At 41.4% G+C, this 15,420-nt stretch overlaps 1 protein-coding gene and 1 long non-coding RNA gene across 4 annotated transcripts; one reads left to right on the top strand and one right to left on the bottom strand.

Annotated features, from left to right (window-relative positions):
- Positions 1–2,265: 2,265 nt before the first annotated feature.
- On the top strand, positions 2,266–6,487 carry agtr2 (angiotensin II receptor, type 2). 2 transcript variants are annotated; one of them, XM_042093929.1, is made up of 2 exons: positions 2,266–2,535; positions 4,069–6,487. In XM_042093929.1, exon 2 carries the CDS (start codon positions 4,115–4,117, stop codon positions 5,195–5,197), a length of 1,083 nt encoding a protein of 360 aa, XP_041949863.1. In that variant the 5' UTR covers positions 2,266–2,535; positions 4,069–4,114; the 3' UTR covers positions 5,198–6,487. The 2 variants fall into 2 exon arrangements, with proteins under 2 accessions (XP_041949863.1, XP_041949862.1); XM_042093928.1 differs by having other exon boundaries at positions 4,066–6,487.
- LOC121710077 lies at positions 5,300–14,238 on the bottom strand. Of its 2 annotated transcripts, XR_006032092.1 has the most exons (4): positions 14,074–14,238; positions 8,065–8,174; positions 7,506–7,686; positions 5,300–5,426 (listed from the first exon to the last, which is right to left on the bottom strand). It is a non-coding gene; the product is annotated as an uncharacterized LOC121710077 (long non-coding RNA). The 2 variants fall into 2 exon arrangements; XR_006032091.1 differs by lacking the exon at positions 14,074–14,238 and having other exon boundaries at positions 8,065–8,207.
- Between the last annotated feature and the right edge of the window lie 1,182 nt (positions 14,239–15,420).

Genomic DNA, 15,420 nt, shown 5'->3' with positions numbered 1-15,420 from the left:
AAAAAGACAGAACGTCAACTAGAGAAAAAACACACTGACAATGGCGTGTTCTACAGTACAGTATCAAACCTGATGTGGACAAACGTTGCTGATGCTGATCACAGACATAGGCTCACATTACATACTTAGAAATGTACAATTATGATAATTAGAACAGATTTGAACCATACTGCTGACTCCACTTTGCTTTTCTCCAGTGTTCAACGGTGTGCCTCAGAATCCCTTGCAATCCATAGGGAACACTGCTGTGAGGAATGTCCATATAAAGATATGGCAGAGTCGGCCTTCTGTTCTGTGCCACAGCCCAATCCAACAAAAAAGACTTAAATTCAAGGTCGAAAGTGTATAGTCACAAAGGGCCCTGCAACAGTTTTTGTATCGGCAATAGAGATGTAGCCGTTGATAATGGAAGTAGAACATTTCCCTAGTGGCAAAAATGTCAAAATAATTGTGCATTGCAAAGTACACTCGATTGACTCTTGTCCTTTTCTGAGGTTGCTGCTGTTGGAAAGGGCTGAGCAATGCAAGGTGATGCGTGACCTATATGACTGATCATACAACAATATCATATATATTACATATGTGCTTTTAGTGCCAAATATGGTGTATCATTTCATTAGGTCAGAAAAGAATCATATATTTTCAATAGAACTTTACCAGAGGGCCAAACGTAGCATTTTATAAGATTTCCTTCAACAGTGCCCAAAACTCTCATGTGTGAGTAGTTCCATGGTTCAGCAGTGTAATGCTGCTATGTCTTCCAACAATACTGGGCAAAAAAAGATTTGTTCAAAATTGATTTGAAGAGCCAAAAAAGGCTAAATTGTCCTTTTCCACATATAAAGTGCAATACGCGGTCCATAACCTTTGGCATTATTTTGTGATTGAGACTGCATTTCCTCTCCAGCTCAAATTCCACAAAGATTAAGATATTTTTTTTTTTTTTTTTTATCTTTTCTTGCCTTCCAGCAAAACAGTGAGGTCATAAGCAATAGCCACTGCTCTGTTTACGTAGCTTATCCTCTTACATTGATCAAATAGTGAGATGACCCTACAGACGGCCCTCAGATAGGTGATCTCTGGTCAACTTTCCTTCTCTTTCCTCCGTTCTTTTCTGCTCCACAATGCTGTAATGTTTTGTACTTGCCATTTTCTTTGCACAATGTCGTGCAAGGGTGTGTTATTGTTCTGTAGCTGGCTTCCAGAATTTCAGTTTTGGTGTTGAGCAATGACAGGAGGTTCCCAAGTGCGTTATAACACCTCTCAACAGTCCCTCTTATTCATCAGATGAAGTTTTAGGAGAACGTGGAATCCTGGAAAAGTAATACAAAGCTCACAGGAAGCATTGCGCATACAGGTTACCGAAAGTAAAGGGAAAGAATTAGACAGATAGGCTACAAGAGAAACAGCTACAAGATCAAAATACCCATAGGTCCATATTTAGGAGATCACAAACAAAAGACATAGTGCTTCTTGTTTTCCCCGGAAACTGTGGAGACACTTATCTGCCCCAAACGGAAGAGCTCATGTTCTTGGTTAATCAGATAATTGGCATGTTTATAAGGGCAAGATCCCCTCCACACACTCACACACTTACACACACACATATGCATGCACACTTCTGTGAGTGCGCGCAACCCCCCCCCCCCACACACACACACACACATACATCTGCATGAAAAAGAACTCAAGCCCAGCCGATGCCACTAAAGTAAGGCCTCTTCTTCCTTAATTGTCATTAATGATGCTACTAAAGATGATGTTACTTACAAGATGTGAAATTACACAAGACAGATCACCTGACCTCAAATCTGAGCCATGTTATTTATTTGCATTACTTCGGTAACTGGAGAATGTTTTGATGTTTCCCAGGCAGCATACCAAGAACGGCTAGTACAATCATCATCATTAAGATCTTTAACAGCTCCCAATGAGTAGGGACCTTGCAATCACCATCATCTTACATCTCATTAGAAGCAAATTTATCCATCATTATAGTGTTGTCTTTCAGCATGGTGGAAAAAAAAAACCCTCTGTATTTAATTAAGACAGAAAATCCACACCAACAACATCTTGATTTAATTTCAGCCCCTCTTTGTGACGTGGTGTGAGCGTCATTATTTTTGACAGGAGTCTGGGGACTGGTTTTTACTGGCGATCGAGGAAGGCCAATCCTGAACTTCTGGCATACAGTCAACTCACTTTCTATCCCCCTCCAACCCCCCCACTCTCTGCATCCCTCCTCCCTCGTCTCCTCATCGACATGTCCCTCAAGAGCAGAGGAAACATAAAAACTTTGGGAGAGCTTGTACATCTGTCCGGCTGATCAGATACATACACAACACGCACTTGCATACAAACACACAAGTCATACTACTGGACCTTGCTCTCACATCTCTGGACTGCTGCTTGGATTAAAGGCTGGATCGTTCTCCTGTTTTATTCTGACTGGACCGTCTGCAGAACATTAAGAAACGGTAAAAAGCGAGATTGGACTTGGGAGCAATTGGCAACCACTGGAACATCTGTCACTGTGTAAGGATCAATTCAAACTTGCCATACTATAGAATTGTGAACTGTGCAATATTAATAACTGTAAGGTAAACATGGCTTTGCATACCGTGTGAGTTACGTGTGGAAGGATTAGCCTGCTGTGTGTTTTAACTAGTAATCTAATCTGGGCACATTCCACGGAGAGAAAATGCACAGCAGACCTCTTTTCTCCAGCGAGTGTGGTGATATAAGAGAAAACACATCATAGAGGTTCATAGTTCATATGTATTTTTTATGTTTTTATGCGAAACTTAGTATTTGCACCAGAGTCAGACGAGAGAAGACTTTCTGTTTCAAATATCTACATGTGAAAGTGAAAACACAGAGAAAAAACTGGACATCTAAAAACTGGAAAATACTTAACTGTATGAAGCTGATAATAGACTTAGACAAAAACAGCTTACCTGAATGATCTCACGCTGACCATAAAAGTGACAAAGATTCAGGATGAAAAGCAAAATGGTAGCCAACTCTTTTATCTATTGTTTAGGTAAATATGTTTACCTAAATATGATATAATTTCTAGTCTAATTGTAATACCTATTCCAAAGGTTCCCTGAAAATAACATCTCATGTATGCTATACAGTCCTCCAACAAAAAAAGTAAACTCATAGCAACCAATTATACCAATTTGTTTTGGATTTTGTATGAGTTATTATATCCTGGTTTGGTTATGGCTTAATAACCACCGCACTTTGCAATAGGTGATATTTGTCTTGTGCAATATTGTAAAGAGTCCTCTCATAGAACGGATATGAGCGACTCTTTGCAGCCTTCGTGTCTGCGTTACATAATGACGCTGGTGGAGTGCGTCCAGAGTCATGGGGGCCCCCTCAGCCGAGTGGGGAGGAGGCGAGGGGGCTTTCTCAGGCTACAAATGTCCTAAGGGGGAACTAGAAGAACCACATTGCACAATGAAACAGCCAATAATAGTTGGCCAACTATTGCCTCGCAGTCACACCAAATGTACACATATGGATGCATTCTCAATCCGAAGTACTTCCTCTACATCTTTCTCACACACTCACACACATACACACACACTAACATTTTCCCATATGTACACAGACGTAGTAAGCACATACGTTCACTACTTACTGTCAGTTTATACTCCTGATGAAGCACCAGTGTGGCTCGTCATGCCCTCTTTCAGTTCCCATTCGTAATTATATAATGGCAGGGAAGGAACAGCTGCAATGGTCAGGGTATTTGCGCAAACAAGCAGGGAAATATTCCTCCATTCGATGGACAACTGGTACCCTTTCACATGTGTCTTAACTCACTGGAGACTCAGTTGTCTGAGAGCCTCAATTTTTTTGGCAACCCATAACATTTTGTGTGTGATTTAAGGCTGCCCTTTGGGACTTTTTTTTTAACATTTTGCTTTCTTGCAAACAGCCATGCGGCAACGTTCTAACAACACAAGCATGAGTTTTTCGAAGGACTCAGAAGGGTTGTTTATCATCTTAACTGTCTTCTGAGCTCACACTTCTTCTTCCCCCCATTTTCAGCAGCTCCTCTCAGTTTCTCCAGTGAGGTCAGCCCAGAGCAGCGATCCCAATGGATACCGAAAACGGCCAGAACATCTCTGTGCCAGAGGCGTCCTGCGACTCATTCTCCCCATCTTTGCACCAGAAGGGCCTCGTCCCCGCCATGTACAGCGTCATCTTTGTACTCGGTTTCCTCGGCAACGTGCTGGTGGTGTGCGTGCTCTGTCGGCGTTCGTGTCGGCAGACAGTGGCCAACACGTACCTGGTCAACCTGGCCATGTCGGACCTGCTGTTCCTGTCCGGACTGCCGTTCTGGGCCGTCTACTACTCACTGGACTACACCTGGGTGTTCGGCTGGGTCATGTGTAAAGTGTGCGGCGGCCTGCTGTCGCTCAACGTCTACGCCAGCATCTTCTTCATCACCTGCATGAGCGTGGACCGCTACCGGGCCATCGTGCACCCGTTCCGCTCGCAGTCGAGCCGCAGCGTGTGCCGAGCGCGGGCCGTGAGTGTCGCCATCTGGGCCATCGCCGCCCTGAGCACGGTGCCCAACATCTGGTTCCGCCAGCTGCACCCTCTGGCGGCGCTCAACGTGACGGGCTGCGTGATGGCCTACCCGTCGGCCGAGTGGTACCCGGCGCAGGCGCTGGCCAAGAACACGCTGGGCTTCCTGCTCCCGCTCACCGTCATCGTCACCTGCTACTACCGCATCGGGCGCCACCTGCTCAACACGCCGTCCATCGAGCAGGGCCCCGAGCACCTGGACCGCGTGCTGCGCATGGTGGTGGCCGTGGTGCTGGCCTTCTTCCTCTGCTGGTTCCCCTTCCACGTGCTGACCTTCCTGAGTGCGCTGGCCTCGCTGGGCGTCCACATGCCGTGCTGGGTGGAGAAGGCTGTGGAGGCGCTCATGTCCTTCTCGCTCTGCCTGGGCTTCTCCAACAGCGCCATCAACCCTTTCCTCTACTGCTTCGTGGGGAACCACTTCCGCGAGCAGCTGTGGCGCCTCTACAAGGAGAAAGCGCCGCGCCTGTCCCAGAAGAGAGACTCCATCAGCACGCGTCTCAGCTCCTTCTCCAGGAAGCTGAGTGACCTGAGGGATCCGGGGTTCCCTGATACGGCCAACCTGCGCTTAGCTTCGTCCTCCACCTCATAATGCTCATGTGGTCAGAGCCACACTGTGGGCATCTTTCACTCGTCAGTCACACACCCTTAGGCTCCCCCTGAGGTTCTTCTATCCTGGACAAAGCCAAGAAAGGGCCTGTTGATGACATGAGCTTTCCAGAGTCTCAAAGTCCAGAGTGGCGAGCATCTTTAAGCTCTTAGAGCAGACTTCAGGTTAGCTCTCTGCATGGAAGAGTGGAGACTCCATGGGAGAGAAAAACCTGGGCAAAGATTATGTATTTAAACCACTGAGAGTGAACTAAATCTCTATCTGTATCATACTGAACTGATCATCACAACATTACACTACTTACAGATGAACAGAGACGAAGTTGACCCAGAAACACATTGGAAGCTAACTGGTAATTATAAAAAAGTGTTGCTAATACACCCTACTGTATGAGAACATGACACATTTTGAGTTTAACTCGATCAATCAATGAATCAAATCCAGGAAAGCTCTGGGAAGGTGAGAGGAACTGGACATCCATTTTGTTCTAATGTTGTGAGTGTTCATTTGAAGTTGTTGGCCCTATAACAGCGATAGCATGGACAGTTAGCTTGTTTACCGTTGATTCCATTGTTGCGAAGCCTGCCTCCAGTATCAACCGTTGTCCTACTATTGTTGTTATAGTTACCATTCATAAGCATTGATATGAAACAGCAATTACATTTTTTTTACCAGATCTACTTCATAGGTGTCCCGTTATTCAGAATTAAAAGCCACCCCGCCAGCCAATCAGAAAAGAGTATTTCTTCTCTCCGGGTGATAAATGTTTATAAACTTAAAGTATAAACTTTATACATTATTTCATATAAATGGGTATTCTCCCACAGGGTTTAGGCTGTAGTTTAGAAGTAGGGCTATAAAGTGTCATATTTAAAATACTTGCTTACATTTATACCAATTTGCCAGTAGGCGTCCTTCACATGTGTTTTGAATCAGCAGGTTTCTTCTTTGTACATAAAGAATCACCAAAGTTTCTCTATCTAAAGTGAAGGTGTGCTGCAGACGAGGGAAATAAAGAAAATATATTCACCTAATATAACCATCGGTACTGATGTTACTATTAGAACATGAGACATGTATAAAACGTGTTAATGTTAATAATTAATAGTAATAATAATTTGATGATATTATATAAACATATAAAACTGTGCTGAACTTTGTAATATTAGTCTCACTATGTGTTGTGCCTGTCCACAGAACCTGTAAAAGCGCTTTTAAAATAACTTGTCTGCACTTGAGAAAACATGAATAAACGTGCGGTACAATTTCCAACTGTTTCCTCATCTTCTCTCCTTTTCAGGTTCCTGTTTCTATTTTAATTGGTGCTTCAAGGTTATGTTAATTACTTACAAAGCTCTGAATGGCATAGCACCTTCATATATTGTATCTAGGGTGGCCATTTCCATAACACCAAAAAGGAGGACACTTTGCGGCATTTAGTGAGGCAAGAATAATTAGGACTCTGGTAGCTTAGAAATCTAGACGCACCCTAGCAGCAGCAAATTACATTTGCTTCCAGGGCTAGTCTAGCAACTCTCCGTTGGCTTGTGAGCTCGAAAAATTTAACTTCTATCAGCCCAATCAAATCGTGTATAGAGTCGTTAGGCGGGCTTAACATAATGATTGATGGCAGAGTTGCAACGGTTTGGCTTGAATTCCCTGCTACTTGAAAACAAAGAAGATGGATGTTGCTGTTGGCCAACAGTGTGACATGATTTAAATTTGTTTTAAGTTGGCAAAAGTAGCCAACTAGCCAATTAGCCAATTAGCTCCGCTGGTGGGAAAACGTATGGGACTCAGCGCTGTCCTATTGCGTGCAGAGGGAATTTGAAAGACAACCGATTATCCCGCCCCTCGGACTGAGTACTGCAAACGGTGAGTGCCCAGACCCTACATTTTAATGTGGGTCTGGCTCGTCAGGCTAGGACTCTGGTGTAGGCCTACTCCAAACTACAATACGATTTTGTCTATGTCTATAACGATGGTATCATGATACAGTGATTCTGAAATACTCTTCATTTCAACTAGACTATTCATTGCAAGACAATTTGATCTATGATATATCATGATGTATGTGTAATAATAAAAAATATTCCTGGAAAGGTTAAAAGTGTTTGTTCACAGTATTCACATTTATTCAATACATTGGGGGGGTCTTCTTCAAAAACTGAAAATTTCATGAATTTGCCTTGCAAATTGCACAGTGCCACAAAGCATAGGCCTAACATTTCTGGACTGACGTATGTACAAATGTCCCCAGAACATCCTCTAAAGATTTCATTTTGTGTACCTTCAATGAACCTTTAGGGAAAGTTCCCCAAACGTCATGTGTTTGTTGGGTGTCCACCAGTTCTCCCGCTCTCTCTGCTTGTCCATTGATCTGATAATGCATGGCAGCCTTCTCCCTACTCTCCCGTTCCACTCTGGTCCCTCCTGCCATCAGACGGGCAAGCTGAGGTCTGGTTCTGGTTCTGCTAGTGAAAACATACAATAACAGAAAAACACATCACAGTAACACACACTGGACTCATTGGCCACGTCAAAATAAATTGCTAACAGAAAGTCAGGCAATGCGCTTCTTTCAGAAAAAGTCTTGTTATAAGCTCTTTGTACACTTTTAAAGTTTACAATACTTTGGTTTGTCTGTAGGGACCCTAACGATGCTATCACCGAAGTAAGGCTATTTTGAGCCTTGTCAGTGGTTTGAAAATAGGTTGTTTTAACTCTGGATCTTTCCTTATAATACTAAATGCATGATCACTAGAGGACAACTTGTTTTCTAAACCACTAGATATACAGCCATCATTTTTGTTCATTGCAGCAAAGCAAAACAAACCAGAGACACTCACCGATAATACAAAAATACCAGTGACAGTAGCACAAAAAAAAACAGCTACCAGGGTGTACCAGTGCACCCTGCTGTCAGTAAGGGGAGCTCCTGAGTTATGCTCACCACCATCTATGGAAGACAAATACAGAAGTACAGAGAATATCACTGGCATGTCTTAAGACCAAAATAACCAAGTAACTAACTGGCTGTGGTTTGATTAAATATGTCCTCAGTCTGTGTGATTAACTGACTGAATTAGCATTTGGGTTGGTGGGTTGGTTGGTTGATTGATTGATTGATTGATTGATTGATTGATCAAATGTAGCATGCCTAATTTCATAGAAAATTTGATCAGTCTCGCCATCATCCGCCACCTTTGTCGACTGTACTTTGGGTATTTGTGATTGATCTGGCTCTGTTGAGATAGTAGATCAGTCATCGTGTGTATCTGCATGTGAGAACTATACTCTGTATTTATGTGTCTTTAAACACAAATGTCTCTACACTAATAAAGCAGTGCAGCTTAATTCTCCTTACCATCTTCCCTCAACACCAGTAAGACTACACTCTATACTGGAGTAAAACACACATACACACACACACACACACACACACACACACACACACACACACAGACATAGCACGTCCCTCTCACACACTACAGCACACACACAGGTATTCTTTCTCTCAAAAGATCTTGCCGTAATGTGGGTTTTTAGGGTTGACACCTGTATTACGGAGACATATTATTATTGAAATTATCTTTATTGGGTTTTTGCACAGGTTTCCAAACAATATTTACAAAGTCATCATTTCAAGTAATGAAAAACCAATATTGACATGCGATACAATATACATTAAAATAGGTAAGAAAAACAAAATACAAAGTCAACAGTTATTTCCAGTAACTATACTTCCAGTGAGGCTATTCGCATGAAATTTTCACCAGCTATTAGTATTAACTCAGTGGAATGACACCGGAAAAAAGTATCGAACGTGCCTACTGAAATTTCTTAAATCCTTGGTGGAAAAGCCTTTGTTTGTACTGTAATGACAGCTTCAAGACATTTCCTGTATGACGACTAATCAGTCGCCGTATTCAGGTGTGATTTTGGCCCATCCATCTAAACAGATAGTCTTTAAATCTTCTTGAAAAAGATTCCAGGGGTCCCTCTTGTGAATCCTGATCTTTAGTTCCTTCCAGAAATGTTCAATTGGATTTAAGTCAGGGCCTTGATTTCCTTTCTCTGAAACCAACTGAGAGTTTCCTTTGGATGGTTGTGCTGCTGGAAGGTGTACCCACGTCTCATCCTCATCATCCTGATGGATGGCAAGGTTCTCCCGGACAAAAATGACTCCATTCATCATTCCTTCAACTGTATGCAGTCTGCCAGTACCATGAGATAAACAGCCCCGCACCATGATGCCGCCACCTCCAAACATCACTGTTGGTATGGTATTTTTAGGGTGATGTACAGTGCCATTTCTCCTACAAACATGGTGTGTAGTAAGACATCTAAAAAGTTCAATGTTGCTCTCGTCTGACCAGACTACAGTACATTCTCTCAGTATTTCATAGGCTTGTCCAAATTCTGTGTAGCAAACTTTAAACAAGCTTCAACATATTTTTTTAAGTAATGAAGTCATGTGGGATGAATGTGCAGACGCCATGGTAATGGAGTGCATGATTTTCTCTGTAAGAATTGTACCTGCTGCCTCCAAGTCTTTCTGGAGCTTTCTCCAAGTTGTCCTGGGCTACTCTTCTGACTATCCTTCTGACTTCCTGGTCAGAAATCTTGCGAGGAGGTCCTATGTGCGGCCAGTGGATGATGCATTGATGTTTCTTCCACTTGCAGATAATGGCCTCAGTGCTGCTTAGTGGAAGATTCTGAAGTTATGAAATGCATCTGTAAACAGTTCCATTGCAACAATAAGGTTGTGAAGGTCTTGGGAGAGCTTTTTGCTTTTATCCATCATGAGATGTTTCTTGTGTGACACCTTGCTAATGAAAAAACGTTTTTATAGCCCATCAATGTACTAACCCAGCTTATATTAATTTGCACAGATAGGAGGGATAATTACTCTCTAACTACTTACAGATTCCAGCTCGTTCCTTGCCTTGGTGTACTGCTTTCTCTTAGCGTGTTCAATACTTTTTTCCTGTCATTCCACTTTATTACACATAACACTTTAATGTTTGGATTTTTTGTATGTTAATGTTTTGGATTTAAGTGTTAATACTAATGTCTGGTGAAAATACTAATGTCACTAGTGAAAACCTGTGTGTATGTTACAAAACCTGTGTGTATTTGACTGTGATAATTATGTATGTAATAATGTGTGCTGCATTGTCCCTGACAAATAAACTAATAAATAAAATAAAAATGTATCAAACATTGCAGAGCAAAATGGATGGAGCTTAGGAAGCACAGAGCCTATGATACAGTGTTCCTGGTTCCTAAGGCATGTTGGATCAGAACCAGAATATATATTAACAAGTCTTGACCTTGATAGGTGGAGTATATGACGGATAGAGGAGGTGTGCATCCTCTCAGTAGCATTCTGCCAATTCACATCCAGTATTACTCTTTCTAATTCTTCTTGCCATGTATATGGAGAAATAAAGGACCCTCACCCCACACCGAAACAGCATCCAAAGAATATCTCAACTGAATTAAATTGAATTAAGACTGAAACACCAAACCTCTAAAAGGGTGAATCTGCGTCTTTGTCTGTTATGTGATATCACACGTTACCTAAATTCTACATCACTTTTCCATGCTAGAAGAACAAGAGACGAGCTAGGGAAAGCATCAAAGCTGTGTTTTTTGGTTAATTCTCTGACCTCTCATCTACAAAATTAACCTGGTCCATTTGGAACACATGTGGGCCTACCGTCTTCAGTTTAGATCTCAAAGGATCCCAGCTATTGAACTGAAGGCTATATCATAACTGAATAATTGTGTTAAATTCCTTGTGCTATAGGCAGTGGATTTTCCACAGCGGCCAATCAATAAGAAAGTTTATTTAGCACTAAAAACACAGTCAACAACAGCGAAACCTTTGTGGGCAAAAATATCACCATCCGAGCACCCTAACATTGCACTGTAAAAACTATAAGATCATTGAGGAACTTTTGGAGGTTCTTCAATTTTAAACTGTGGAGGAAACTCTGGTTCTGTGAGGAACCTTCTAGAAAAGGTATTGGAAGAATCCATTCTTAAAGGTAAACTATGCAGTATTGGCAATTTCCTTACTGTTTTCTCGGTTTTTGCTTCTTGTTCGCTGGCTTTGTCATGACGAATATCTGAGAAACTCCATCGCTACCTTTTTCTAGCCGGTGCCTGGCGTGTATGTGTATTTGAATGCAGTAAAGCAATTTGTTACACTCGTTATACTTCCTGACACTGAGGCCGTCGGCCCGCCGGCCCGCTGGCCCACAGTTGCAAGGGTGGTTTTTCCGCTCACAGGCGCTAGGGGGAAGCGAGACGGCCACCATTCAACCCGAAAAAAGTCATATAACCATTCCAATGACTCTGAAGCTGTTAAATGAAGGTAAATTAAGCGAAAAATTTGCATATTAAGCTAAAAAACCTGCATAGTGTGCCTTTAAAGTTCTTGCAGACACCTCTAAGAGCATCAAGGAACATTTGAGTTCTCAGAAGAGCCCCTGGGTTCTTTGAAGTAACATTGAGGTTCTTCAAGAAACTGTTCGATTTTCATAGTGTGCTCTGGGGAGCTTGCAATATCATGCTTATTTAAATCTGATGTGAGTAGTGATTAGTGAGATTCCTTCTGCTTGCCACCTGTGATACAAAATTATGACCACTAGAGGGCAGTCAGAACCTTTTAGGACTCTTATCCGCAGAACATTCCATGCTTTCTTCTTCTGAGTGATCAATACATCTGGACTCTTTCTGTTCAAAGCCTGTCTGCTTTTCTTTACTCTTTGATCAGGCCGATGTGCTGTGCCCTAGCAGTCAAATATTTATTTGTGTGCTGCAGCTTTACAAATCCTTATTTCTGGTCTTTTTATGCCACTTTGATGTTTATGTTAGACAGAAAACACACTAGGTCTATGGCATGCACCAGTATGTAATAAAAAAAACTATATTGGAGGTAAATAATATCCATTAAACACTCTTACAAAATCAGGTTGAGGGTGCACCTCTCTACTTGGGGTAAGTCAACAGTGGATAGGGAATATCGCCACAGAATTCAAACCTTTGTTTTAAACTGATATTCCATTGCACATTGCATTCTCTTCATCTCATTATAACCATGTGACCATTAATTGATGTGTTTTACTTGGTGTAGCACACAAGCGTTTTAACTCACTTTCAGGAAATGCAAAAATACGTCCCTAAAACTGCTCAGTGGAGCTGGCAGTGATAGTTAACTATTATTGTGAGTGGTGCCTTTTGGACATGGATAATTCCTTAGTGCAGCTGCCTGTCATCTGTGATACAACATCATCATCACTAGAGGGCAGCCAGAACCTTTTAGAACTGAAGTGCTGCACCCTGGCTATATGGAGGAAGTATAGTTGCTGGGCTTTCTTGGCCAGTGATGTGGTTGCTAGTCCACAGTGTTGGGAAGTAATACATGTAACAGGATTACGTATTAAAATACAAAATATGAGTAACTGTTTTTAAATACAGTTATAATTTAAATAGATGATATTCAGAATACAGTGATACTGGTCAGTTGAAGGGATTACTTTTTAAATCATTAACGTGAGGGTTTCTAGTTGAAATGTTCAAAACCAACGCAGATACTTGGGCTTTGGCGTAATGCTCTACAAAAAATGTTGACCCTAAACCTAGTTTTTTACATTTTTGTTTGTCCCCAAGTTACCATTAGCTCAATATTAGGGCGCACATGTTTGTTAATGCACTTTAAAGGGTCTATGACCAAATCATCTCATCTCATCTCATTAGCTATGCATCCCGGTGACATCCAACGAACTAAGCCCCCCCGCCCTCGCCTGATGCCTCCTTGCCTGTGCCTGTTGAGGTGTCCATGGCAGCCTTGACAGGGACAACAAGGAGCCCCCCCCCTCCCCACACACACACACACAACTGCACTACCCTATTCCATCCAGTGTCCATTTATTTACAAATGTACATACTGTAATTACACTTATACATAGCCATATTCTACTGCTCTTCATCCTGCACACACTTATTCTTAATACTATTATAATGTTACTGTCTCTGTACTACAATGGTACTGTTACCACACTGCACATAGCTGTACATACTGTACATATCTGTTCATATGGTTAATTCTAAATATCCATATTTATTCAGTTTTTTTCTGTAATATATTACACTGCATATATTTATCTTGTTTTTACTACTACTATATTGGTACTGCCACTACATTGCACATATCTGTACATGTTGTTCATACATTGTTCATATTACATAATCATATTTATTTTGCTCTTAAAAGGCTACTGTTAATACACTGCACATACTTATATTTAATTCATACTACTCTAAACCACCTTCTGAAATCGACTGTATACTACTGTCTACACTGCACTATATCTTTTGTCCTGTCTATGCACCACCTACTTTGTATATCACATTGCACTTTTTCTGCTTTTTTGCACTTCTGGTTAGACACAAACTGCATTTTGTTGTCTCTGTACTTGTACTCTGCACATTAGTGTAAATAAAAACCTCTCACGGGATGTAAAATCAATTTTGATGTAGGCCAAAAGGGCCTGTATCCATTTTTTTGGCAAAGTTAATAAAAAAATGAATCTGTGTCTAGGTTGTTTGGACAATGTTCTAGTTGTGACACCATGGTGTGCATAATGTTTCATAGTCCAGGTTGCTGCCACTGTCTGTGGGCCTTACATAACATATAACATCACATAACCGGACGTAACTGTTTCATCCACAGCTAGCCTACTAAAATACAGTATGAGACAATGCTGATGTAATTCAAAATATTTACATTTTAGGACACGTGAGGTCCTCTGCCTGTGCACTCCCAGAAATTTGGTGCAACTCACCTGTTTCACTTTACCATTGATGGGTAGTCGGGGTGTTGAGTGTGTGGGCCCTCCAGAAATTGATGATCATGTCTTCTGTTCTTCGGTTCTGGAATGTTGTTCAACCCAGGCAACCTTAAAAGTAAACCGCTTCACCAGAATAGGGGGGGGCATCAGGCTGTGTGAATCCCTCTGTGAAGTGAACAGAAGACCACAGTCATGGGAAGAAACCAACCTCAAAGGAGTGGTCCAACATCCCAGTGGAGATATTGCTTGTTAGCAATATCTCGGAGGTCTCCATCTTTTGACAGGTGCCAGACTATTTCCAGACAAGCTATAGAAACCTACACTGTAAAAAGTTTAACGTAAAATTTACAGCAACTTGCTGGCAGCAAATAACCAGCAAGTTGCTGTATTTCACTCTACAGTACACCTACTGTATATGAAATCACAGTACCTATGCCTGATACTGTAAATGCAAACTACAGTAGTACTACCAGTGCTGTAATGTATACAGTATTGAATTGTCTACCGTATTTTTAATCACAGTACTTATGGATCATACTGTAACTTAGTACAGTAGTAATACCAGTGCTGTAATATTATATACAGTAATTTTGGGAAATTCATATCCTGCTTTATCTACAGCCAGGATAAATTTCACTAGGCCTAGGTATGGTTTAGGCTACACAAACTTGCATAAATAACCATTGACAACTTGTTATCAGTTTGAAAAGCAAGTACATTTATTCACTTTTTTCTGTTTAGAAATTCTCGTGTGCTGCATCCTAACGTTAGACCAACGGTTGCAGTCAGCCTGATCCACCACCAGTAGCAGAGTGAAGCAGCACCTAGCAGAAATAGAAGAAAAAAAGATAAACAGTGTTAGATAACAATTTTCAACTGAAACTGAAGGCTACTTACAAGTGAAACTTTAGAATAATCATTTATATATATACTGTATGTTTTTTGAGTTTACTGTCAAAATGCCAGGCTGAAGATGGTGTTAGCATAACTCAGTTTCGCAAGGTATATTTAGCTGCTAACGTTAGCCAGCTGGGTGAGCTCATTGATGATGTTTGCTTGCAGCAACACATAGATATATGTACTGATTACGATGAGTTAACGTTACATAAGTTAGCTGGTAGCAGCTAAACCTCCACGTTAACGTTAACCAGCAGCACATCATCTTCAGCCTAACATTGTGACAGTAACATACTAGGCCTAGCACTACTAGCGAATGTTTTATATAAATTATATGAATATAATAAACTGTAACTTACTGAGAACTAAGGTAGGCCTAATATAAACGAGACTGCCAAAACGTTAACGTAACATAAAACATTAACGTTAATGCCACCTTCACAG

Source organism: Alosa sapidissima, chromosome 5, assembly GCF_018492685.1.
Source record: "Alosa sapidissima isolate fAloSap1 chromosome 5, fAloSap1.pri, whole genome shotgun sequence".
In the NCBI taxonomy this organism is placed as follows: domain Eukaryota; kingdom Metazoa; phylum Chordata; class Actinopteri; order Clupeiformes; family Clupeidae; genus Alosa; species Alosa sapidissima.
The sequence above is the reverse complement of the archived record's forward strand: the minus strand, read 5'-3'. Positions and strand labels throughout refer to the sequence as shown.

Bases quoted from the DNA above. Each gene is read 5' to 3' on its own strand.
- agtr2 (XM_042093929.1), top strand. From the start codon at position 4,115: ATGGATACCGAAAACGGCCAGAACATCTCTGTGCCAGAGGCGTCCTGC.